Genomic DNA, 25,266 nt, shown 5'->3' with positions numbered 1-25,266 from the left:
TAGATCCATTGCTCCCAACAGGTACCTAACTGCTCCCTCCTCCAAGAACTGCCTGATATTCTTGCATAGCAAGTGAGAGTGCTGGCTCCAATTTCATTTTTAGTCTTAGGGTCTTCAAGCTTGCATCTTTACAAGGAGAGTGGTTAGGCCCTGGAACGGGCTGCCCAGGGAGGTTGTGGATGCCCCGTCCTTGGACGTGTTCAAGGCCAGGTTGGACGGGGTCCTGGGCAACCTGATGTGAATGTGTATGTTTGGTGACCCTGCTAGGCAGGGGGGTTGGAACTACATGATCCTTGAGGTCCCTTCCAACCCGGGTGATTCTGTGATTCTGTGATTCTGTGATCTTCACAAGAGTATGCCTTAGTAGCTCCTGGGCCACCAAGTGTTTGTATGCAATTTTGCAGAATCAGCTTCAACTTATGTGTAGTAGTTCTAGTAAACCAGGGAGGGAACAGCCTGACTCTTATTCAGCAGAGAAGAACCTGGAATTCTCTTTCCCCTTGCCAGGGTACCTTCTATTTTTAAGAAGTAATGATAAAATGTAACATTTATAGGAATTTTGAGGGAAAGGAACATATGAAATCACCTGAAACTTATAAACTTCTAAACCAAGATGAATCAACAGTAATTTTGCCTTATGTTTTCAAATATTCCTCCTTTAATGTCCTTCAATGTAAAACCTGTTTTTTCCATGCTGTCAGATGCACAGCTTGCTTGTTTATGTACAGTTCCTGTTGATTTGTTGACCTAGGATGAATGCTCTGATTCTTCCATGGAACTGTATGATGTATCATACATGGCTTTAAAAAAAATATGTAAGTGCTTTTCCTGTATGTAGCATCTTTTTTTTTTCACTTTGTAAGTAGAGCTAGTTTTCTTGTTGCACCCTTAATGAGTCTTCTTTTTCTTCTTCTGCTGAAGCTTATAAAAAGCAAAAATGTTTTCCACTTTCAAATGGAATGGTACATCATATTGAATGTTATGCATTGTGAGTAAAACTTCCTGAAAATTTTCAATAGGATTTACAGGGAGTCACCACTGTTACTTTGTTTCTGATTGAGTCCCTTAATAATTTTCACTACACAAGTTAATATTTTATCAGCAACCTGGATATAAAATCATCATTGATCTGTATGATATGAAAGTTGTAATTTATAAAGAAGACAAGTCAGTGGATTACTTGGTGAATTAGGGTACAAACAAGCAATATGTGTTCTGAAACAAGAATAAAATCGCATGCTGTAGAAAAAGAAAGCAGGCCATATTCAAAGGATATAAAATCCCATTAAAATAGGGATTGAATAGGTCATAAATAATATGCCAGCTAAAATTGAAGTTTTCCTTGCCCACAAAGTTTGGGAAGAGTCTTTAAGTCAAAGTGAAAAATTTATCTGCAGTTTCTATTCCATTCTGACAATTCTTGCTTTTATCATGTCTGTTTATAGTGTCCACTTCTTATGAACTGTATTCAAAAATACAAGAGGAATCAGACCAATTAGAATTCCCAAAGTTTTCACGATGTGTTTTTTTATCAAAAAGATTAAAGGAGCTCTATCTACTTTGCCCATCAGATGGAAATATTTAATAATCACTTCATTTTCTGTTTTGCAGAAAAGGGAAAAATCTATCGCCTTTTTATTAAAAGAGGAAGAAAAAGAATTTGAGGACCTAAGCTAGACAAACTAACACTTAATGTATAGAATTTAGTATGGATGATGTACTGTTGGAGTAACTTCCTGAAGTTTGATAGCAATGGAGAAAGCTGCTGCAGTGATTATAGAAATTACGGTAGTTTTTCTTAGGGAAGTAATTGACCCAGAGCGTGTGCTCTGTTTTACTCAGCGGGTCAGACAGCCCAAATGTGATCACAAGGTTCATTATTCTAACTGAAGAAATGTGGAATTACAAAGTAATAATATGACACTTTGTACTGTTTGATACTTAGATATTTAAGTACTCTGAGGGGGACCTAGAAAGAGACCACTGAAAACTCTTCATAATGAAGAAGCTAACTTAGTAGGATTAAAAACAAACTGTGTATGCGTGCATATTATTTTTTCAAAAAAGATTACCTTCGTGAGACTGGATATAAAAGTGCTGTATAATATGTGAACAAACTGGCTGAAGATATGTGATGCTGTAATTTTCAAGATGATGTCAAGCAGTTCTTTAATTTAACACTTATTTCTTGTTTTAGGGCCCTGGAAGATTTTACAGATCTTTTAGTCTCAGCTTCCCACTGTATTAGAGCTTCTCTGTTTTAGGGAGAAAAGTAGTTTCTATAAGGAGTTGCTACACGCTTTGCTTCAGTGTTGTTTCAGTGAAAATGTCACATGATGTGTTTTATTTTTGTAAAATAGATAGTGAAATGTTGATTGGACTTCTGCTAAATTGGAATCTGAAAAGACTCCGTCTTTTCATCCCTCTCACTAGTGAAGTGAAAAAGACAAACTAATGGTAAAAACAATCAAATAGCAAGTGCCGTTCTGCTGTGTGCGTGCAAGAGTAATGAGATAAGGGTGTGCTTTAATACTCTTGTCCAAAAACATAAGTATTTAATGATATACTCAGGATATAACAGATACAAAGCTAACTTTTCATTGTTCATCCTCAAATAGGGTGACAGTGTAATTTTAACTGTCCAGTGTAATTTATCAATATAAGGAAAATATCTGGGAAAGATAAATACAGAAATACAATGTGCAGAAAACCTGAGATTTCTTTCTTGTCAGAAGTGATCCAGAAGAATATAGTGTTTTTTATATATATATATACATATATATATATATATATATATATATATATATATATATATATATATGTATATATGTATGTTCATGCCTGGAAGTGATTATTTTGCAGGTAGGGAAGTGAATGTTTGAAACACATATCTGGAGTATTATAGAGAGTGTTATAGAGAAATGGAATTCCAGTTCCTGTTGATACATAAATACATCTTTTTTTGCAGTAGAATGATTAGAGGCAATTGATTCGATAACAGTAGGCTCTTGCGGTCTATTTCTTATAGAAAAGAGGAATATATAGATGAGAGGGAACAGAAAGCCTTCATTTGTGATTTTTAAAAGAAATACTGTTTTCTTCTGTCTTTTCTACCTGTTCGTTACTAAGGTGGCTAAGATACAGTGATCTAATCAGTGCTGAATACATTTGATTTCAAGAGTAGAATTTTTTGATTATTTTGATACGGCTCTCTGTGTGTATTTGAACTTTCAAAGTATAAACGGATCCACTTAAAGCTGAGAGATTTTGAAGGTTGAAAGGTGAAGGAATACAAGTTTGCGCTTTGTTTGGTCTGAAGTGTTTCAGTGTAACAATACTAATGACACCATACAAAACATCTCAGCTAATAGAAGGTTACTCGTTGAAAGGACTTGTTTCAGCATTGTGCGTCTTTCTTGTGACGTATACATGTGGAATTCAGTAGTTGATCTCTGGGTTCTGTAGACTGATTGAAGGTTCTTTTGTTATTACATACATAAATTTCAGCTTCTTCCTTGATTATGCACGTTGATAAGGAGCCCAACAGGCACTGTTCATGTATATTTTCATCTTCCTTTAAAAATGTACTACTGTATGTTTTAGGCCACGCATTTCCGGTCTCCACTTCTTCAGCAGACAGAAAACCAGGTGTCTTCAGCTACTGCTAATCAGGGACAACAGGCTGTAACTGATGTCATCCAGCAACTCCTTGAGTTATCAGAACCAGGTGCTGTAGAAAATAGCCAGCCTCAACAACCTGGTCAGCAGCTCAACATTGCTGTGGGACTCAACAGAGATATTTTGCAGGTAAGAGCTGTGTATGGTAACAGCTTTACATTTCAATAGTTTTACTCATCATTTTTATTTTGGTGATATTTGGCTTCAGCATTTTCAAGGGTAGCATTCCTTCAGCATTTTCAAATGATTTATTGGTTAAGAAAGAATTACAAAGATCTATTGAATAGGAATGGAACATGCCAAGATACAGCTGTATATAATATAGCAAAAGGAAGATTGCAGATATTGATTTCATGACAGAAGAAAGCTGTGGACGCACCCATATGTGGATGTTTTGGTTCCTTTTTCTTGCCTAGAATCAGCTTGTCGTGCAACCATTGGTAATGATTCCTAGAGTTAATATGGGCTATTTGATTCTTTACTGTCTGTGCGAATTCCTTCCTAGGTTGAGTTTTGTTTAGCCCATCATATGTCCTTGATGTTGGCAGTAGGAAATACTGTGTAGTGTAGTGGAAGAGCTGTAGGGCAGTAGTTCAACTATGTGTTTGTTTTGAAGCCTCCATTGCATAAAGATGCAAACAGGGTGGAGCAGGTGGAGTGTATTCATCTGTAGCATTGCTGATATCCTGCAAACCTTTAATCTATTCTTACCTAGCCTGTTAAACACCACTTCCATTTCTTTTTTGGAAGACCCATATGTTCTATGTTGCTCTGTTCAGGTTCTGCGTGTTATCTGTACTAAATCTCTAATGCGTGAAAAATTGTATGTAGCCATACAGAATTACAACTATAGTCTTGATAGCTATATTGAAAAGAAGAGAAAAAGTAATGTTTGAGGCATGAACATTTAGTGTACTACACATATTGTACAAAATAAAAAAAAAAAAGGTTTGTTCCAAGTGATTAAATATTTGTGCCATCCTATTGAAATGAATTCTTGAGGTCTCTAATCCAAGATCTTCTCAGATGCAGTAGCATCCATGAAGGTATCCTCTCTGTTTCTTCTGATATACGTAAAATGGGTGGTTGCTCTTGCCTCAGTAAAACAATTATCCATGGTTTGTTGATAGAGGCTTTTGAGGTTTTCCAGATCTCTTTTTGATGTATCACATCATAGAATCAACAAGGTTGGAAAAGACCTCTGAGATGATCCAGTCCAACCGTCCACCTATCACCAATATTTCCCACTAAACCATGTCCCTCAGTACGTCTAAATATTTCTTGAACACGTCTAGGGTTGGTGTCTCCCTAGCTACCTTTTTCATTATAGCCATCTTCCATTTTCATTATACCAATTATGGCTTCTCCCCAAGTTGATGGGCTTCAAATTTGAATGTTAATGGGAAACTGTTATCTTATGTAGTGGGTATAAGACTTAGCTATATATTCCTGGCAAATGCCTGACTCCATAGAGACTGCTGGCACATTTTTGAAAGGTGAGTCCTTTAATTATATTTGCATTGTACCTTCTGAATAGTCATTTCAGAAAAATTGGTAGAAGTGGGGAATGCTTCTTTTCTAGTCTGAAGATTTTTATTTTCCCTCATCTAGCAAGCTTTAGAGAATAGTGGATTGTCTTCAATTCCTGTCTCCGCACATTCTACCGACTGCAGCCAAGCTAAGACTCCTGGGACCCAGGATCAGAACACAGATGTCCAGACTCTCTCAAATCACCAGGCTGACTCTAATAATGCAGAACAAGATAAGGAACAAGAGAGCACAGATAAACTGGATAAAAAAGAAAAAAAGGTTATTAAGAAAAAATCGCCATTTTTACCTGGTAATGTTGCTACTGTTTGCTAATTTTTTGTGCAGTAAGGACTGCAGTATTTCTGGGGATGTTGATGACTTCATAAAGGGATTTCTCAAAACATATTGTGGATCATCTACGTTATCTAAAATACAGTGTTTGTGTAAGTTATGATTAATGTCATTTATGAATTTCATTAGTTGACAGAGTAGCAATAAGTAAAGTTATACTATGAAATCTTCCAAAAGTTCTTGGAATAGAAGAGAAAATAGAAGACATAAAATTATAAAATACAAATTTTCCATACCTTTTTCCCCATTGTTCTTTGAGGCTAATTGGGATTTTGTGGTATCCCCTGGAGCAGAGAGTTGTTGCAAGCTCTCCTTTTTGTCTTTGGAAGTGAGGCCTCACATAGGTATAGTGCTGCTGCCTCATATAGGTAATGGCTACTGATACAGTCTGTAAAAGGAGGAGTAAAGATTGGCATTGTGGATAGTGCTTTTGATGAAAACTATGTTTGGGATGGTAGTACTCATGTGATTATGTCATCGTAGATACAGGTTAATATCCTGCCTCCACACTTTATTTTGTTTGTACAAGTCTGTATTCTCTCACAGTGTGCTTCATTGCAGGTTTAGTATTACGGTTGCTTGGACTTTAAGGTTGCTAGAAGTTCTTTGTTCCAAGTATGGCTGCTGTACTTCAGAGGCTGGCCTGTTGGAGATGGCCAATCGTTTGGCTGTGTCCCTAGTAACTTCATAAATATGTTCATTATGCATTTTTATTTTGCAAGGGATGTAGAAGTTGATCCAGAGTAAAAAAAAAAAAAAAAAAACCAACCAAACAAAAAGCAAACAAAAAAACCCCTCAGCTTGCCCTGCGTAACTGATAAAAATCAGCATTAAATTTTCCCACTGCCTATAACAACTGTTTTATTCTGTGTGTGTAAAGATAACAAATACCTTACTGCAAACAAAAATATGTCTATGCCATACAGTCAAACAGGAGTCTTTATTTGTTACTTTAAAAAAAATAATTGTGCCGGGACAGTTCACATGGTGTGCCTATAAACTGATTTAAATGAGTAAATAACTCATATATTAAACAGTGTATTTGAATTTAAAAGAGAACAAAGACATAATAGTATTCAGAAGCTTCCATTGTCATTGTTTTGTCATTTGTCAGCAGCAGAGGTATGTTGTTGCTTTGTAATAGAATTCTTGGATCATCAAACAACTTTTGTGAGAAATAGCCTTAAATTGCATTCAGAGCAACTCTTAACAGAATTTTATTCCTTTAAAAATGACAAAATTAGAGTGCAAGTCTGTAACCTGAAAGTAGTGATTTAGTTGTAAATTTATGTTCTCCATAGCTCTATTGGGCTAAAGTGAAATCCTTCCCTACCTGCCAAACTGTAAGCTCTGCCTTTCGTATAATCCAGATGCTGTTTTCAATATTAGTAAATACACATCATGAACTTGATTAGAAATGGAGATAAAAGCAGAACATTGTACTGATAGTTGAGAACTGTGAGGGATTCAGAGGGATTCACAGCTTTACTGAATATTGAGAAGATCCATATAAAATATCCAGTGAGTGTCTAATGATTTAACTAGTTTGTGGGTGTGGCTATGATTCTGGAGTTACATTCACTGCTAGATAAATTTGTGTTAAATGTGGTATTTCTAAGTTAACAGGTATATTGGATTGCATTATGCTTATATTCAGAGTGGCCTGTGAACTGTTTCTTGCTATTCTGTGGAGTTACATTTTTAACTCTGTTTTTCTTCTTTTGCCCTTCATTTTCAATAGCATAAAAATGTTTGAATTTCAACAGGAGTTTCTTGGATTTTGATCTTCTCATTATGGCTCATTGCTATTGAATGTATCTGACAAAGAAGTTAATTATCCTACAGAGTGTTTTTTTAGTAGCATCTGTAAAATGTTTTCACATTCTTTCAGATTACTCAGTATGATAGTGACAGTACAGTGAAATTCAGAAACAAAAAATGGTTAAAATCCTTCAGTCACAAATGTTTTTATTTTTTTTCCAGGTTCTATACGTGAAGAAAATGGAATAAGGTGGCATGTTTGTCCATACTGCTCTAAAGAATTTAAAAAACCAAGTGATTTAGTGCGTCACATTCGCATTCATACCCATGAGAAGCCATTCAAGTGTCCCCAGTGTTTTCGTGCATTTGCCGTTAAGAGTACTCTCACAGCACACATAAAAACACATACTGGCATTAAAGCTTTCAAGTGCCAATTTTGTATGAAATGCTTTTCCACCTCAGGGAGTTTAAAAGTTCATATACGTCTACATACAGGTAAGGTCTCAAAGCTGCATTTGTGTTTTCTATAATGTGAGTGAGGCCTCAAAGGAAAATACACAATTTTAATTGCTTAATTACAGATGTGCTTATCGTACCATCTACTGTACAGTAAATAACTTCTAGTGTCTTATGATGAACTTGATTTTTTTTTCTCTAGCTTTCTAGTGTTTAGTTTTCTGATGAATCAGCTCTTCTTTTAATGTTGATATTGTGAGTGTATTAGATTCTGTGGAATACATAATCAACTCATACAATTTGGATTCTGATTTAGCTTAGTCAGTTATCTTAATCTGCATATTCTTTTCTATACAGTCTTCAATAAATTCACTATGCCACTCATGGCCATTTGTTTACTTCCTGTTTTATCTTCTGCTGTAAGATGTATGGTAGTTTTGCTGATTTAGATACTTTATAAACCTTGCATTGCATACCCTAAAACTTGGGTGCTGATATGATTTTTATTGTTTATATCATATACAATAGCTTCAAGATCTCTTTTTCTGTGGATGATCTTCTACTTTCTGCATAGATTAAATGAATTTTCCACTCCTGATGAACTGTCTTGTCATTTTCCACTTTTTGTTTTTTATTCATGTTGGTACACAGGCTTTCAACCAGCTATCGTGATGTGATACTCATGTAAACAGGAATGAAAGAATTTCATGTTTATATCTGTATTCTGTAAAATGCATTTTCTTGCTAAATTCAGAGTTTGTGGCAAAACTTTTCCTGTGTCATTCATTGGTTATATTTATTTGGTGTTCACTGTGGTCTTAGTCTGCCTTTAACCCATGAAATATTGAAGTTGAATCCATCTGCAGAACTTTTTTTTTTTTACTTTAAAATTGTAAACTTTTGTCTATTGCTTTAAAGTAAACATTTAAGAAATCAGACTCATTCAATCATCCAAAGCACTGTTTGGATTGAAAAATACGTAGTTCAGTGCTTGTGGAGCTTCACCGTATAACTGTACCACTGCCTCTCAGAAATGGGTATTTGCTGTTTTTTCTCTGTCAGTCACGTTAGGTTTGCTGAATTGGTTAAAGGTTCGTCTTGGCCCTCTATGCTGACTTCCTCTTGCATTAAATATTCTGCCCAGTAGTTTCATTTGAGATTTCTTATTTATTGTATTATGAAGAACAGTACATTCTTGTGCATTTTTTTCCATTTATGATTTTCTTCGTGGTGTACCCAGTCATGTTTTCAAGCCTTGTAAATTCAAGATTTCTTCTTGGGCAGAAGTTGAATGCATCAGCTTTGCCTGTCTCTATAACTTACCAAGTTCTCCAGTATATATTCCAAGAGCAAGTGCCCAAATCTGAATATTCTGTTCAAAATGCTACTGGATTTTGTAGTGAAAAAGTCTCACTTTAAAAATTGTCGTTGGCATGCTTGTTTGACTGCCATCTAACACTGTTGACATTGTCAGAGACTGATACAGAATTTCTTTAACTATTACATCTCCATTCATGTTTTTTGTCCTATAACATTTCATTTGTCTTTTTCTCACAGTTGTCAGCGGGTTGTTTTGGAAGGATATTTGACCAAAGCAATTCTTTGATAGCTTCCAGCAACCTTTGAAAAACTGCTGTCGCTTCTTTTTCCCAATAATAAGCTTGCTTGAAGTGTTAGAACCAGTTAGTAACTTGGCAGTTTTATATTTGCTGTTGATTACATTTTATTGATCTCGTCTGAAAACATATTTAACAGTGAACTCCCAGACGGAAACCAAAACAGAAAATAGAGAAAAGAGAATCTATATCCCCAAACTGCATTTCTGGGAAGATGGAAATAAAATTTGAAACTAATTTTTTTTTTAAATCTCTTGCAGGTGTTAGGCCTTTTGCTTGTCCTCACTGTGACAAGAAGTTTAGAACGTCTGGCCACAGGAAAACTCATATTGCTTCACATTTTAAACATAGTGAACTAAGAAAGATGCGACATCAACGTAAACCTGCAAAAGTTCGAGTAGGAAAGACGAGTGTTCCTGTACCAGATATCCCTTTGCAGGAGCCCATACTCATCACTGATTTAGGTAAAGAGTCAGTAAACCTCTGCCTGCTTGTAAACATGAAATATAGAATATATAGAAAATAGAGGTCACAGTTGAATAAAGCAAATGCAGTCAGGCTTTAATGAGAAGGATGTGCTTTGAAGTAAGTAATCAGAAATCAGGCTTCAACTAAATGCGGTATTTCATAGTTTGCTTACATTAGAACTCTTCTGTCTTTTCAGAATTACAGAGTCTTTTTTATTTATGCAGGAACTGTATAAGCCTTACGAATAAGAAATATATTAATTTTTACATTATGTAAGTTAGAGCATTTTAACTATTTCTAGATCCTCGGTATTGAAAAGATGATGTACAATTAATGTCCTAGGTTTTTCTTGAGCTCATCACATTTATCCTAATTACTGTATTAAATGAGTCAGTATTACATGATTTTAGTACATTTAGTATAATTATGATCCTCTGCTGAATTAGTGGTAATATTTCAATAAGAGGCAGAATAATTCTTGAGCATGCTATAGATAATCGATGTAGTTATTTTAGTTCTATTGTAGAGTAATTGTTACATTACATAAAACCACTTTTTGGAACAAGATGTCTCACATCTCAATTAAGATAATATATTACCTAGCAGAGGTCAATGCAGTGGGCAGGATCTTTACTCTTTATTGGTTTTTGACTCGGTAGTATTTTAACCCCTGCTTTGTCTATTGTGTAGTTGTCTTAATATGGTGTTCTACCATATAGACAATAGATGTATCCTAAAATCTTTATCTCTCTGTAAAATTCCTTTTGCTTACATTGCAAGAATTACTGTATGCAAGAGTAATTGTTACTTGAAGAAAACTTCTTGTTATAGTGCTAAGGTAGCTGACTAGGCAAGTCTGCTTTACTAACAATTGGATTTGTTACTAGTAAAGAGAGAGGATCCCATTGGATGAAGTGATCACTCTGTAATTGAGTTTCAAATTTTTTGTGGTAGCAGAACTGCCAGTAAAACTTTGAAACCTGGAAAACAGAGTTCAGGCAGCACAAGAAACTAGTGAGATGCCCTTGGAGTCTGCTGTTGAAGGTACTGGGGTTCACATATGCTGATCATGCTTTAAGAGCTGTCTCTTCAGAGTGTATGTGGCAGACAATTCCAAAGTACTAGAAGTAAACTAAATGTGTCTTGACTGGATTCTAGAGTTCAGATGTGAACGGAATATGTATGAATACTGGAAGCAAGGTCAGTTATGTGGGAGAACTACAGAAATGTTGTTTGACATTGTGGGAAGAAAATCCATGCAGCCAAAACTCATGCATTGTCTACAAGTACATAATACATGGGTAAACAATTGGTTGTGTTCGAAGGATTATAGTAAATGGTGTTAAGGAAAGCTGTTGGCCTGTCACTAGTGGGGTTCCCCAGGATTCCACTTTAGAGGCAGTTCTCCTTAGTGTTTTCACAAATGATTTGGACACAGGAGTCAAATGTATCCCAAGCAAGTTTGCAGATGATACTAAATTAGAAGGAGCTGATGCCTCCTTAAGGTAGAGAGGCCTTACAGAGAGACCTTGATAGATTAGAGCTGGGCCAGGTAAGGCACTTATCAGCCTTGTGAAATTTAATGAGCAAATGCCAGATTCTGCACCTGGGTTGGAGTAATCCTGCTTGTATGTACAGATTGAGAGATGAGACTGGAGATCGTCTCTGTGGAAAAGAATCTGGGAGTTCTGGTTAATGGCAAGTTGAATATGAGCCAGCCTTGTCTCCTGGCATCCGAAAGGGTCAGCCGTACCCTGGGGTGCATCAGGCCTAGCGCTACCAGCCAGATGTAGGAAGAGATTGTCCTGCTCTGTCTTAGTGCAGTCTCACCTTGAGCACTGAATGCAGGTTTGGGTGCCACAATATAAAAGGAATGTAAAACTATTAGAGAGTGTCCAAGGGAGAGCAAGAGGTATGAGGAATAGCTGAGGTCCCGTGATTGGTTCAGCCTAGAGAAAGCAGAAGGAAAGTCTTATGTCAGGCTATAACTTCCTCACTATGGAAGCAGAGCAACAGGTGGTTATAGTGATAGGACCTGGGGGAACAAGTCACTCTTGTTTTGATATTGTCATCTCTCTCGTTTCCTCTCTTTATCTTTTCAATTATATTTGAAAGAAAGTCAGCAGAAACCCACTGGACTTTCGTTTCTGAATATGAAGCGGTTTGAAAATGGGTTTTGTTTGCTGATTATTAAGTATCATAAATGGATCTTTTGCTATTTTATTGAAAATCTGTTTGCTAGTCTTTCGTGCTGGTGTTGTGATGAGTATTTTTGTGTTCAGATGCATGAGTGATGGTAAGTTCATGAGAGAACTGTGCTATTGCCCATGTTTTGTCACAGCATTTGGAATGATGGGCTTCTGTTGTCTATGTCTGAGACAGAATACTCTTGTATCAGTGGTTGGATGTTTATTAGCAGAAACTCTTAACTGGTTTTCCAGAACTATGCTTTTAACTGACTTCAGAGTGCAGTGCATAACAAGTTTTATATATGTCATGACAAACTGTAATAGACCAAATGCTTTTTAAGTATTTGACAAGATACATATTTGGTACTTGACTAAATGTGAAGCATCTGTTGGGTGGTGAATTCTTAACTGTTGACTTTTTTGAAAGTTGGTGTGTTGGATACTCCTGAGGCTCAATATAATGAGGTTGACCTAGTGATAATTTGTATCTATAAGATAGCACACATGATACAATGTGTATAATGCTAAATAGATACATGCAAACCTTTTAAATAGGTGATGAAGATGTGCTATTTCTATCATATACTAGCATACTAAAAGTCTAGCCATTGTTATTTTCCAAATACTACCTTTTTAGATAACTGCAAATATCTCTAACAATTATTTGTTCCTTTTTGTGTGTGTGTTTTTTGTGCAGGTCTTATCCAACCAATTCCAAGGAATAGCCAGTTCTTCCAAAATTATTTTAACAGTAATTTTGTGAATGATGCAGACAGACCGTATAAATGTTTTTATTGCCATCGAGCCTATAAAAAATCTTGTCATCTTAAACAACATATCAGGTAAAACAAACACAAAGGAAAAAGGAAATGTACAAACCAGTTCTTAATGAAAAGCATGAAATTTACAGGGTGCTCTGAAAAAGAGAAGCTTGAAGAAGCTGTTTTTGTTTTTATTGTCTTTTAAGGAGTGAACCAAGGATAAGTGATTTTTCTGGTAGTGTTGAAAGAGATTTTGGAATAACTTGTGTCTGCATGTAATCCTGGCAGTACACATGGTTGTGTTTGCTATGCAGCTCATTAACAGAATCGCACAGAATCAGATAATGGCCAGGGTTGGAAGGGACACTTGAAGTCTTCTTTTTTACTGAATGATTTACAGAAAATTGCAGGCGTTACATGCAAATTCTTATAATAGTTTTTAATAGCACACTCCAGATAATTTGCTTTGTATGTAACTGCTGTTATTTGGGAAGGAAATCAGCTTTTCATTCTGTGTCCATTTTTTAAATGTATTAAGTCTAAAAATTTAAGTTTGTAGAGCAGTTGAGCATACTTTTTGGGGTCATTTTGTTGCTTGAAGTTCTGTATAAGTTCACAGAGTGGGTGTTCGTTACAACCATAAAATCATAAAGTTGTAGAAAAACTACAGTTGAAGGAGAACCAATGGTAGTAACTAATCCAACTCTGTGTTAAAAAGGAATGGATAGCTTCTAACTTAGATCAAATTGCTCCAAGCCATCTGGCAAAGTTTTATAGCCCACAGCCTCTGCCATTAGTCAGGTTATCAAGCACTGCTTCCTGTTCTGTAATCTATGAATAACTGAAGAAAAAAATACGGGGAGGGGAAGATTACTATGATTTAAGTAAAGAATGTTTTATTCTGAATTTCTGTGGACACAATTTTAGCTAAAATGAACAAATTACATGTGAATGGTAATATCTTAATCTAAAGAGTATATTTGTTTCAACACAAATTTTTTTTAATTCAGGCAAGTCTGACAAGAAAGCGCTACTTCTAGCTCTGCCATTGATGGTATGCAGGGCATATATAAATTATTAAAGCTTTAATATCCAGATTTTTTTTTAACTGAGCCTGCTTCCATGCATGCAGCAGTTGCCTTAGTGTCTATATTTTACTTTTTTTTTTTTAATATCTTACTGTCTCTTAGAATCAAGCAAATTAACTTTTACTTTCTCTTAAAAAGGTCGCATACTGGTGAAAAGCCCTTTAAGTGCTCTCAGTGTGGAAGAGGTTTTGTGTCAGCAGGAGTTCTGAAAGCACATATTAGAACACATACTGGACTGAAAGCTTTTAAGTGTCTTATATGCAACGGGGCCTTCACTACTGGTGGTAGCCTCAGGCGGCACATGGGGATCCATAATGACCTTCGGCCGTATATGTGTCCGTATTGTCAAAAAACATTCAAAACCTCATTAAACTGTAAAAAACATATGAAGACTCATAGGTACGTTTATGATTTTTGTATGTATCCTTCAACAGTCCTTCCTTAAAAATACTTTGAAAGGCGATTTAGTAATTGCTAATCATCAAAAAGGATACTTATGGGTAACTGATGTAGATTATTGTGTATAATAAAAATTCTGACAAATAGTGTCTAAGCCATAAAAAGACTTTCGTGCCTTTCATTGCAGGTATGAACTTGCACAGCAACTTCAGCAACATCAGCAGTCTACTTCAATAGATGATTCTACAGTAGATCAACAGAGCATTCATGTTTCTGCACAGATGCAAGTAGAGATTGAAAGTGATGAGCTGCAGCAGTCAGAAGCTGTTGCAACAGATCAGCAAGCAATTTTAGAGTTAGACCAGCAGCCAGTAGGAGGCACAGAAGAAACAGCGCTTGAACAACAATTGGCTGATCAACCTTTAGAGCAAGATGAGGGTGAGTATATGAAAATAACCAGAGCAATAAAGGGAGTAAAAGCTCACAACTTGATATGTTATACAGTTTAGGTATGCTGTTAAAAAGATAGTGTATATTAAGCTTATTAAAATTTATCTGCATCAAATAAAATTACTGAATACATAGGAAAAAAATACTGGCATAAAACTTGTGCATATCTCATATTTTTATTTGGTGTTTTTCTTTGTGTAATTGGTTAGTAATTACTAAAGCCTGCAATAATCAAAGGTTTATATATGTATTCAGCTAATTTTTTTTAGTTTTAGTAGAGGAAAAGTTTGGATTACTATAAAATTCTTAGGAACAGATGAATTGTCTTGTTAATTACATCTTTTTTTTTTTTTCTATTTTTGTTTTCCATCCAATTCCCTTCTCTCCCCCATTTCAGATAGATTTGTGACATCGCAGCATGCTTTACAGGAAAACATGACTCAATTTGAGCAGCAATCTATAACACAGCAGTCATTTGATCAACAGAGCTTATCACAAGGTTAGTAATAAATAAAATTTTTATAAAGCTTTTGAAAGTAATCTTTATAAATTTTATTCTGCAGCATAGCTGTCATAAGGCATTTTGAAACAGCATCCGCAATTGAAGTAACTGCAATATAAGAAACCTTGCAGAAACATTTTCTTAAATTACTGTTTTGAAGCCATATCTGGTAGAATATTTTGAATACTTAAATATAATTAGCTTTTCCTTTTATGGGCTGATATTTAGCCATAAAATTATGAAATTTATAGTCAGGCATTTTATATTCCTTCCATGATTCTGTTTGTAATTACTGTGAAAGCTCTAGCTGTACTTGTTCAGAACCTGAGATGATCAGAATCAGTCTAAGATTTGACTGAGTAGTTGCTGAGATTCATTATAGAAAAAGTGTAAAATATATAATCATGTAAAAAATCAGTTTCACCTAATAACAGCAATTTCCTTTGTATTCCTATAAAGCTGCATGCATGACAAATGAAGAGATCATAAACACTTGGAAACTTCTTTGTTTTAGCTATAAAATACTCAGAAATGTGCATAAGGAATGCTTATGCATTATGAAGAAATTACTGTGTTGCTTTGCTTTTTGCTGTTGGCTCTCTTGAGTTGGTGCTTGTATGAAGATAGTAGTTTTTTGGTTGGGCGGGGATGTTAAGTTTACGGAGTTTCATTTGTTTCTGACTCCAGCAAAGAACTTTACATAACTGGTAATCAGTAGTTGATATCCCTGCTGGCTAAACTTCTCTGTTCTTCATTTCATTCCCTCTTTAATTGTATGGAGCCTTTCATAAAAATATAATCTATTGCTAAGTTGCATGGCATTGTGAAGAAATAGGATAATTTGTTGCAGATTTCAGTTCTCTAGGTTATACTACTCCGTGTGTAACTGAGAAAATAGATTATGCTCCTCTTTTATTAAGCAGGACTGAAACAGATTCTATTAAAACCCTATAGATTATTATAAATTACCTTTTACAGCTATCCCAATGAGCAATAAGAGATACAGAATAAAGGTGAAAACTTTCACCATCAGTGTTACTTTCAGTGTGGTGGTGGGTTTTTTTCTTTTGGATTTGTACTGTTTTTTTGAATTTATAAAAAACATTATTTAAACCTTGTTTTGTTATTTTAGACTTCAGTTCCTAGCTTGTTTATCTTCTTCTTTAAATGTTGAATACTTAATGCTTTTTTCAGGAAAGGAAAGTGTTCTAGATCCTACAAAACAATTCTTTCATCAGAAATATAGGCTGATCATCAGCACAATTATAAAATTGGTACTGGAGAATCAAAACGTGTTTTTTTTTCCTAAAGCTCATTTGTATAAGATGTTTCCTGTTCTACTTGGAATCTCATCCACAGATTCTCAACTCTTTGAAGTTTCCTTGAAGATCCTGGAGCCCTACAAAATTTTTGAATTTCAGGTAGGTAAGCATTTGCGCGGATGCATGCGTTAAATTGGTCGACCCTCTCCCTATGTCTGCATCTGTGCTTCATGCTCCTATTTTCTTTTTCCTATCAGCTAGACAGATCATTCAAGTTCTAGACATTTTTTTTTTTTTTAATTTTCTTGGCATTTTTAGGCTGTATTCTTATTAAAAAGTTTTGGCTCAGTGTTCATTAAGAGAACAGCATCAGAGTTCCTAGAAGATCTTCAGGTTTTATTTTTATTGTTTGTTAATTTTAAGGAAAAGGGGAATACATGCATTTCATACAGATGGCTGATGCGTAGGTCTGCGTGGACCTCTCAGAACTTGTTCTTTCTTTCAGGTTTGTTTGCAGTACTTCTACAGAATTTTTGGTTTGTTGAGATAGAGTTTCTTTTTGATATGTTCAGACTGGTTAAGAAGTGTATTTTGAGTGCGCTTCTGATTTCATCTGGGATTTGTTTTAGGTAGTTTTGAAGGACAATAAAAGCACTGCAGTGTTCTGTCTGGTCTTACATATCCAGGTATCCTCATTTTTAGTGAGGTCAGAACAACTGAATAGATCTTTTTATCAGGACGTGTCTTTGGGTTGTTGAACATCATCTGTCACCAAACATGTTTTCATATAGATTATGTCACCCTTTCTTCCTTTGAAGTCTCCCTGGAAGCATGGTTGAATGTTAATAATTAAATTGGTGGTAACGGGGGGAGTGTTTTTGAAATACAACAAGAATTTCAAATACTATTATTCTGTAGCCCATGTGAATACGCCCTTGCCACCAGACTGCTGTTCTGCTTTCTTAAGAACTTGATTTACAGTCTTAGGACTTGGTACTCCTGCTCTTTGAGTAACTGTTTACACATGGATTCCAGTGGATGCTGCTCTCTTGGTTCTAAAAGTTGCCTAAGTAGCCAACTTGCAGAACATTTGATTGCTAGTCACTGATCTCCACAGGGATCAACAAGTGCATGTAGATGCATTTGTGATATTAGAATTTACATGACCAGTCAGTTCAGAAAACAAAGACTGAGTTGTCAGTGCAAACCAAGATAGTGTATTTTCTATGAACCATTATACAGTTTGATTTCTGATTCTGCTCATAAACTGATTTACAGAATATTCTATATTTTCAGTAAATTCTGTCAGTGTAGAAGAGAGTAGGTTGGGTGATGTTACAAATTACATTGCAATTGATGACTTACACTGAACATAAAAGGTCTTTCGAAGTTTAGGAGACTTGTATGAGACTCCTGTTATTAACTTTGGTGCCAAAGTTGTTTTCTGTTCTTTGCTTGGCAAAAAAAGGTTAGGCAAAAGTTTGAGGGAAATGATAGGTATTGATGGGAAATAAGAGCAGAAATTAAAGGCTCTAGTTATACTTCTGTCTCCTCAGACTTTTAAAGTTGTTCTGTGAAAATGGTGTGGTGGTGGCAATTGTCATCCACATATTCAGAGTTGTCAGATCCTTTCAAATTTTGAGTGGACATTGACCTTCAGCCTAGGTGCTGAGCAACATGATGTGTATGTATTCCTGTTAAACATTTGGTTTGTATTTATCCCTGATCTGCTTTCAGAAGTAGTATTTCTTTCTTCAGTTTGTCCCAAAATATCTCCAAGTTCAGAACTTTGCTTCCTAAGCACTTTGGGAATTTTTTAAATCTCTGGATAAAAATTGATATGGAAAATGACAATTATTAAAACAATTTAAATGGGTATTGGGTAAAATAGCTTTTTTCCTTCTTTGTTAGTAAAAAATAGTGAATAGATGAAAGTATACGTATTTTTTTAGGTTGTTGTTTCTTTTTACATTTGATAGTTATGTCCAAGTTAATGTCCATTTCTGTATGGAGGGTATGAAAGTGGCATCTTTTTTCCCCTAGTTTCTTGAGGCCTTTTTTGTGCGTGTATTCTTACCAAATGTAGCAAAAATACTACTTTTCCATAACAATGCTTCTAACATTTTGTTTGAAAACAGCAGTTAGTGGCCATCTAATGACCATAAAGCTTTTCATGGCTGTTCTTCATACTACTCTTAGTTTGTTGTTTCACTAAGTGTAGTTCAGCTACAAGATTTAGTCTCTAGAATCTTTTTATTTCCTATAATCTTGGTAGTTATAAGAGAGAATCTAATACATGAGTTGCAGCATTAGGTTTTGTTCTAAATCACTACCTAACTAATGATGCTTTCAAGATTGGTTTACATTTGTGACTTTTCATTCTATGGCATAAGCAGTAGCACATAAGTAGATTACTTTTCTCTATAGGCAGGTGTTCTTTTGCTGTGAAAAATATCTTTTGGGGCAACTTCTGATTATACTTAACGCATCCCAGTGTTTGATATTCTGTAATTCAAAACATTCTCCAAGCGTTGCTTTTTTGGCCTCTGGTGCTGTGATGATCTGATATGGGTTTGTTTCTACCCTGTTTTCATAACCTTCACCCTTTTTGTCCATTGAAGGCAAACTGCACAGAAATAAGAAAATTACTACCCTTGTTAATTATGAATACCTGTGGTTTCTCCTTTTTCCCCTGCATAACATTTACTTGTCTATTCATATACGTTAAAAATATTAGAGCTTGGAAGGGCTGATAAAAGAGCGTGTCTATTAGTATAAAAAATTGCAATCTGAGCTATATTTCCCTGGCTTTGAATGAGTTATGCAGTCCATTCATTTGTTCAGAAGACAAGGTAATAAAGATCTGATGTTCTAGAAGAACAAAACTAAATAAATGTCAGATCTTTGTACTGGAAATGTGAATGAAAATGTTTATTTTTACTTTGCAGTTTGCCTTTGAGAGGCCATACTTTACTATTATCTAAAAAGTGGGAATATGTGGAGGAGATCCAAAGTAGGAGACAGTGGGGTTACTTTATCAGAAACTGGAGTTCTCCTATTGGGTCATCTCCTCCACTCACCCGCCATCCTCCCCACTGAGCTTTGCATCCTTGTGATCGGCTTCCAGTGTAGTTAAGGGAGCGTGGTACCAACGTGGATAAAGGGAGATGGGTCAACCTGTTTGACACATGCATGCTTACATACAAGAAATTCAAAATTTCAATGGCTCTAAGGTAATTGTGGCACCCTGAAGAAACTTCAAACAGTGTTTTTCTGTGGAGGAGATTGTCCAATAGAATTCCAGCTAATGGTAAGTAACCCAATTACACAATTATGCCAACAACAGTTGTGTATTTTGCCACTCAGCAGTGAAGAATATAAGATGAGTATTACTGTGTGGTAATACTATTTTATCTATTTTGAAGGTAGTCTTCAATAAATGTGATGTTATTCAGAGTTCAATTCAGTGTATTTTCTGGTCTTGTGATTTTATATTTCTGGCAGGGTTTGCAGTTAATGAGAGCTACAATCAACAGACTCAGTTTCCAGCTGTTCAGCAGCTGCAGGATTCAAGCACACTTGAATCTCAGGCTCTTTCAACAAGTTACCATCCACCATCCCTTCTTCAAGTTCCTAATACAGACGCTATTAATGTAGTAAGTACTGCTAGATGGCACTGTGTTGGGCTCAGTGAGGATTTTCTTGTGAGTTCTTCATAAATAATTATGTGAACTGAGAAATTGGGAAAGTTTCAAATCTTTCCTAGGTTGCTTATGTTAAAATGCTGGGAAAAAGGGAGTGTGGCTTGTAATTAGTTCTTGTTTCATCAAGAATTGTACACTTTGCTCAAGACTTTTTACTTCATAGCATTATATCCTTTTAAATCATAAATCTGGAACTAAGGAACCCCTATGAGTCTTCTCATGTGACTTAGTGTTATAAAATATCTTGCATTATTGCATTGTATTATTTCGTAATTCCTAAATTATTAAAGGTATGATCAAGTAATAAAAGCATTACAAATATATAAGTCATCATTCACTGAGGTTACATAGTACGTTATTCTTTCATGGTTCTCATCTGGTTAAGTTTGTAAAGCAGATCAGTTGCTTAAAAAAACTTTGCAGTTTAAATTTCGCATTTTATTATAGTAACAGCAGATAGCATGAAGGCCATATCTAGTAATGGAAACTGTCTTTGCCATACTGAACTGCATGAATTAAAGCTCTTTTATGCTTTTTGGTAAAAGACAAAATCCAGTCAAGGAAGTGAGGTGGGTTTTCAGATCTGAAAAAGTTGGAGTAAGTTCAGTCTCTGAAGTTTTCTTCAAACATTACAACATGTTTTTCTGGAGGGTTTTTCTGTAGTTGTTTCTCAGAGGAAAAACTTCTCCAGAAAGTACTGAAGACTGTCAGTACTAATGGGTATTTTGCTGCTCAGTGTAGGTCTTCTATTGCTTAGTAAGTCTACTTTAGGGTTAAATTTAATCCTTCAAACACCATAAAATTTAGGAAAATGTGAGACTTTTTTTTCTAGACTTGTAAGAAGGTGTAAGTGCACCTTTGACAGTTTATTCTGACTCAGTAGATGTATGTTTTTCAGCTTTTCCCTATGAAAGAGCTAAGGTATTGCATTGCACTCAATTTCTTGTCATGAATTTGTGAAAGAATAGATCTCTGGCTTTGTGTTTACTTCTGTAAATGCTTTAATTTTCCTTGCCTACTTGCATGGCTTTGTAGTAGTAATTTGTTGTGAAATTTACTTGAGGCTTTGATTTCTAGACTACTCGCTTGATACAAGATCAGTCATCACAAGAAGAGCTTGAATTGCATACCCAAAGGCCTCATTTTCTTGAGGACAGTGAAGATCAAAGCAGGCGTTCATATAGGTTTGTTATACTTTACTTTTAGGTTCAGCCATAGAATTTCCTGGATGTCTTATGGCCACTAACTGTATGCAACTAATAATTTTGTTTTAATAGATGTGAATATTGCAACAAGGGTTTTAAGAAATCCAGCCATTTGAAACAACATGTACGATCGCATACTGGTGAGAAGCCTTATAAATGCCAACTATGTGGCCGTGGCTTTGTTTCCTCAGGAGTTCTTAAGTCACATGAAAAGACTCATACAGGTAACAGAGTATGCCAGCTCTACGTTTTCTTAAGTCAGAGTGTTTACTATACCCAAACTTGTGTAAGTAAACAGAACAACTGCATGTTACTTACTTGTTTCTGTTACTTTAAGGAGTTAAAGCATTCAGCTGTAGCATTTGCAATACATCCTTCACAACTAATGGCAGCCTTACAAGGCACATGGCAACTCACATGAGCATGAAGCCTTACAAGTGCCCATTCTGTGATGAAAGCTTTCGAACAACTGTTCACTGCAAAAAGCATATGAAAAAACATCAAGCAGTCTCCTCAGCTGTAGCATCAGCTACAGAAACAGGAGGGGGAGGTAATTTCATTTTTACTCTTATAGTCCTTACTACGTAACAAGTACAGATGTTTCAGTAGGTTACATGAATGCTGTACCAATAATGCTATAAATTAACCTTAATGCATGGGTAACATGTAATGTCCAGGGCTGCTGGAACTGCTTTTTTGTCTAAGTTGTTATAAGAAATCAGTCTGCTAGGAGGCTATCCAGTGTACTCAAGGTATTGTATGTTACATAATGACTTTTTGTGCCACTAAAGTAGAAGTCTTTTGTTCTAAATAATTTATACCTGTATTTAATTATTGTAAAAACAGGAGTAATAAATCTAGTGTTATTTTAAAGATATATACATAGTTACATCTCTTAAAGAGAGATTAAGTGGAAGCACGGGCTGCACAGTGGCCTTGTATTTAATAATGTATTTGTAATAAGCATTATGTTTTTGTAATTTCAGCTGACAGATTAAACTAAAAATACGTACGTGTGTGTGTGTGTGTGTGTGTGTATATAATTTTTCTTTTTTGTAGTTGCATGTGTTGAAGATGATGATGAAAATTCTGAAAGAGCTTCCAGAAAATCTCGTCCTGGTGTCATAACTTTTACAGAAGAAGAAACAGCAGAACTGGCAAAAATTAGGCCTCGAGAAAGTGCTACTGTGTCAGAAAAAGTTCTTGTTCAGTCTGCTGCAGAGAAAGACAGAATTAGTGAGATCAAAGATAAGCACGCAGAATTGGAAGCAGAGCCTAAATATGCCAACTGTTGTAGTTACTGCCCCAAAAGCTTTAAAAAGCCCAGTGATTTAGTCAGGTAAGAAATGGAAAACTTTTGTATCTTTTCAATTTTCCAAATTCTTTAGCAGACATTTGGTAGTAACAGATCGTTTTAACTTTTTATGCCTAAGCTAAGGCTTGACTCATGTTTATGTAAATTTATCTTTTTCAGAATGGTTTAAAAATACGTATGTATGGTTTAACAATATGTATGAAATTGTTGCTTGTTCTGTATCTGAGTAGAACAGATTTCTGAGTTCTGTATCTGAGTAGAACAGCCTTTTCATGTTTCCGGTTTCCTACGCTATTAGAATCTTTTTTTACAGTTTCAGAATAAATTATTTTTTCGTAAAACAAGACTTGCATATAAAAATAAAACAAAAATAAAATAAAACAAGAATATTCTTTCAGTTTGACAAATTGTGCAAGTTTGAATTGTCTTCCTTAGTTGTTCTGCTTAGTGTAAAGCTGATATTAATTGTTGAGGATTTCTAAAATTAATAATGTGGAAAATATTCATAGAAGCTGACATAAGGACAGAAATTCACGTGTGTGTATTTTGGAATTATTAGGCATGTTCGTATCCATACTGGAGAGAAGCCGTATAAGTGCGAAGAATGTGGGAAGAGTTTCACTGTAAAATCCACTCTAGATTGTCATGTTAAAACACATACAGGTCAGTATCATTTTGAATGTCTTTGTCAAGAAACCAGTTACTTTCATAGCTGTGTTAGCTTGAAGGTTTTGGGAGGGATTATATATTTCACTATGATGTGGGGAAAATGGCATGAGTGCCATGGCTAGGTGACGTTTGGTGCTTGCAGCGTCATCGAGTTTCATCGTATGGTTTATTCAAAATGCCATAATAATGTTCGTGGAGAATATATATACGTATCTGCACTAATTTAATCATAAATTAGTGGTAATATCTCAGTGCTAAATGGTTTTCGTGAGCAAGAGGGTGGAGTTAAAAATAGTAATAATAATTTATATAATTAAATGTTAAAAATTCTTTGAGTTTGTGGTGGTCTTTAAAAATGCTACATTGTTTGCAAAAACTTAAGATTTGAGGTGATTGTTTTAAATTTCTTTGAGCAAGCGCTTCAATTATGTTTCTTTTCAGTTATCTTATTAGAATGGTTTGGGTTGGAAGGGACCTTTAAGATCAGTTCCAATCCCACTGCCACAGTCAGCAGTATCTCCCTCTAGACCACGTCCCATCCAGCCTTGCTTTGAATACTTCCATGGAGGGAGCTTTCTAATGGATGCTGTTGACCTTTGTTCTGTGGTTACTATACATAGTTACACTTCATTGTTATACATAAAACCAGGTCTTACATAGGGTTAAAGGTTGTGAGATTTGGTCCTTTGGCTAAATACTTACTCCCAGCATCTCATTTTGATTTAGCATATACAGCGTGGTGGCATAACACACATTATTATATTTCTGCTTCATTGCTTATTAATTTCTTGTGCATATAATGGTTCTTCTAATAATTTGATTGGATAGCAAGCAGTATGACATAATCTTGTAGATGCAATAAAGTACACTTAATTACACTTTGATGCTGCTTTAGCATTTGGCATTTGTATATGTCTTTTCACACCAATTTGTAATAGTCTTCCCTCTAAGTTTCGTTTTGACCCTTAGATCCCTGTTCATAGTTGAAGTTCCAACATTCCAGTCCATCCATTCTTCTTTTCACTCTCCAGAATTTTGGCATTTTAATAAAATTCACATCATATCTTAATTTGAATATTTAACCTTCTGTTTAAAGAGGACTTCAGATGTTGAGTTTACTTTTCACTCTTTAGAATAAAGTAGTTCACTTGGAAGGGACCTACAAAGACCAAGTCCAACTGTCTGATTGCTTCAGGGCTAAACAGAAGTGAAAGCATATGATTAAGGGCATTATCCAAATGCCAGTTGAACTGTTTTGATGTTGTTAATTCATTTGCTGTTCCCTTGTTCTCTGTTCCACCCTGCCTTTTTTTTTTTTTCCCAGGTTTGGTTTTAGTGGGAAAGACTGGAAAATGTTTTTTTCCGTGGTATTCTTAATGGGGGAGATGCCTGTGCTTGCAGTCTGTGCCTCTGTTGTCTTCATGAACTACATTGATTTGTTATTCTTAGGTTGTTTCTGCTGAACTTGAATGCTGCCAGAGATTTTGTTTTTGTTGAGCAAAATGTGACATCAGTGTAACCTCAGTCTATAATCTGAAATAGGTTGAACTATAATTCAGGAGTTTGATGGGAAATTCTTCTGAATAAACGAGACTTAGAACTCGATAGGAGAAACTGCATGCCCTGATTCTTTTTGTGATCTCATTATCAACTGTAAATAATAAACATCACCAGGTTATAGGAATGCAGTTCTGACCAGAAAGTAGGTTTTTTATCTTTTTTTTGTTTCAAACTGAGTTTTTTTTGAAACTACGTGGTTAGTGAGGAATTTGAGAGATGTTAATGAAGAGGCCTCAAGCTGACCTATTAAGATTCTGAATGAAAAATAAAATGAGTTTTAGAAATTAAGAGGAAGTAAAGAT

General features: G+C 35.3%; 1 protein-coding gene across 1 annotated transcript in view; it reads left to right on the top strand.

The window, feature by feature from the left end:
* The window catches only part of ZNF236 (zinc finger protein 236), a 67,369-nt gene that overhangs the window by 21,316 nt on the left and 20,787 nt on the right, over positions 1 to 25,266 (top strand). The window contains exons 9-22 of the mRNA XM_042868912.1: positions 3,604 to 3,807; positions 5,290 to 5,518; positions 7,543 to 7,815; positions 9,653 to 9,856; positions 12,747 to 12,891; positions 14,037 to 14,297; positions 14,485 to 14,735; positions 15,145 to 15,246; positions 20,016 to 20,167; positions 21,293 to 21,399; positions 21,493 to 21,644; positions 21,758 to 21,970; positions 22,480 to 22,759; positions 23,295 to 23,398. Of these exons, the coding sequence (XP_042724846.1) occupies positions 3,604 to 3,807; positions 5,290 to 5,518; positions 7,543 to 7,815; positions 9,653 to 9,856; positions 12,747 to 12,891; positions 14,037 to 14,297; positions 14,485 to 14,735; positions 15,145 to 15,246; positions 20,016 to 20,167; positions 21,293 to 21,399; positions 21,493 to 21,644; positions 21,758 to 21,970; positions 22,480 to 22,759; positions 23,295 to 23,398 (2,677 nt within the window). The remainder of the gene's footprint in view (positions 1 to 3,603; positions 3,808 to 5,289; positions 5,519 to 7,542; positions 7,816 to 9,652; positions 9,857 to 12,746; positions 12,892 to 14,036; positions 14,298 to 14,484; positions 14,736 to 15,144; positions 15,247 to 20,015; positions 20,168 to 21,292; positions 21,400 to 21,492; positions 21,645 to 21,757; positions 21,971 to 22,479; positions 22,760 to 23,294; positions 23,399 to 25,266) is intronic.

This window comes from Lagopus leucura, unplaced genomic scaffold (genome assembly GCF_019238085.1).
Source record: "Lagopus leucura isolate 7727_CA_CO unplaced genomic scaffold, USGS_WTPT01 Super-Scaffold_100002, whole genome shotgun sequence".
NCBI classification, from domain to species: Eukaryota; Metazoa; Chordata; class Aves; order Galliformes; family Phasianidae; genus Lagopus; species Lagopus leucura.
The sequence above is the reverse complement of the archived record's forward strand: the minus strand, read 5'-3'. Positions and strand labels throughout refer to the sequence as shown.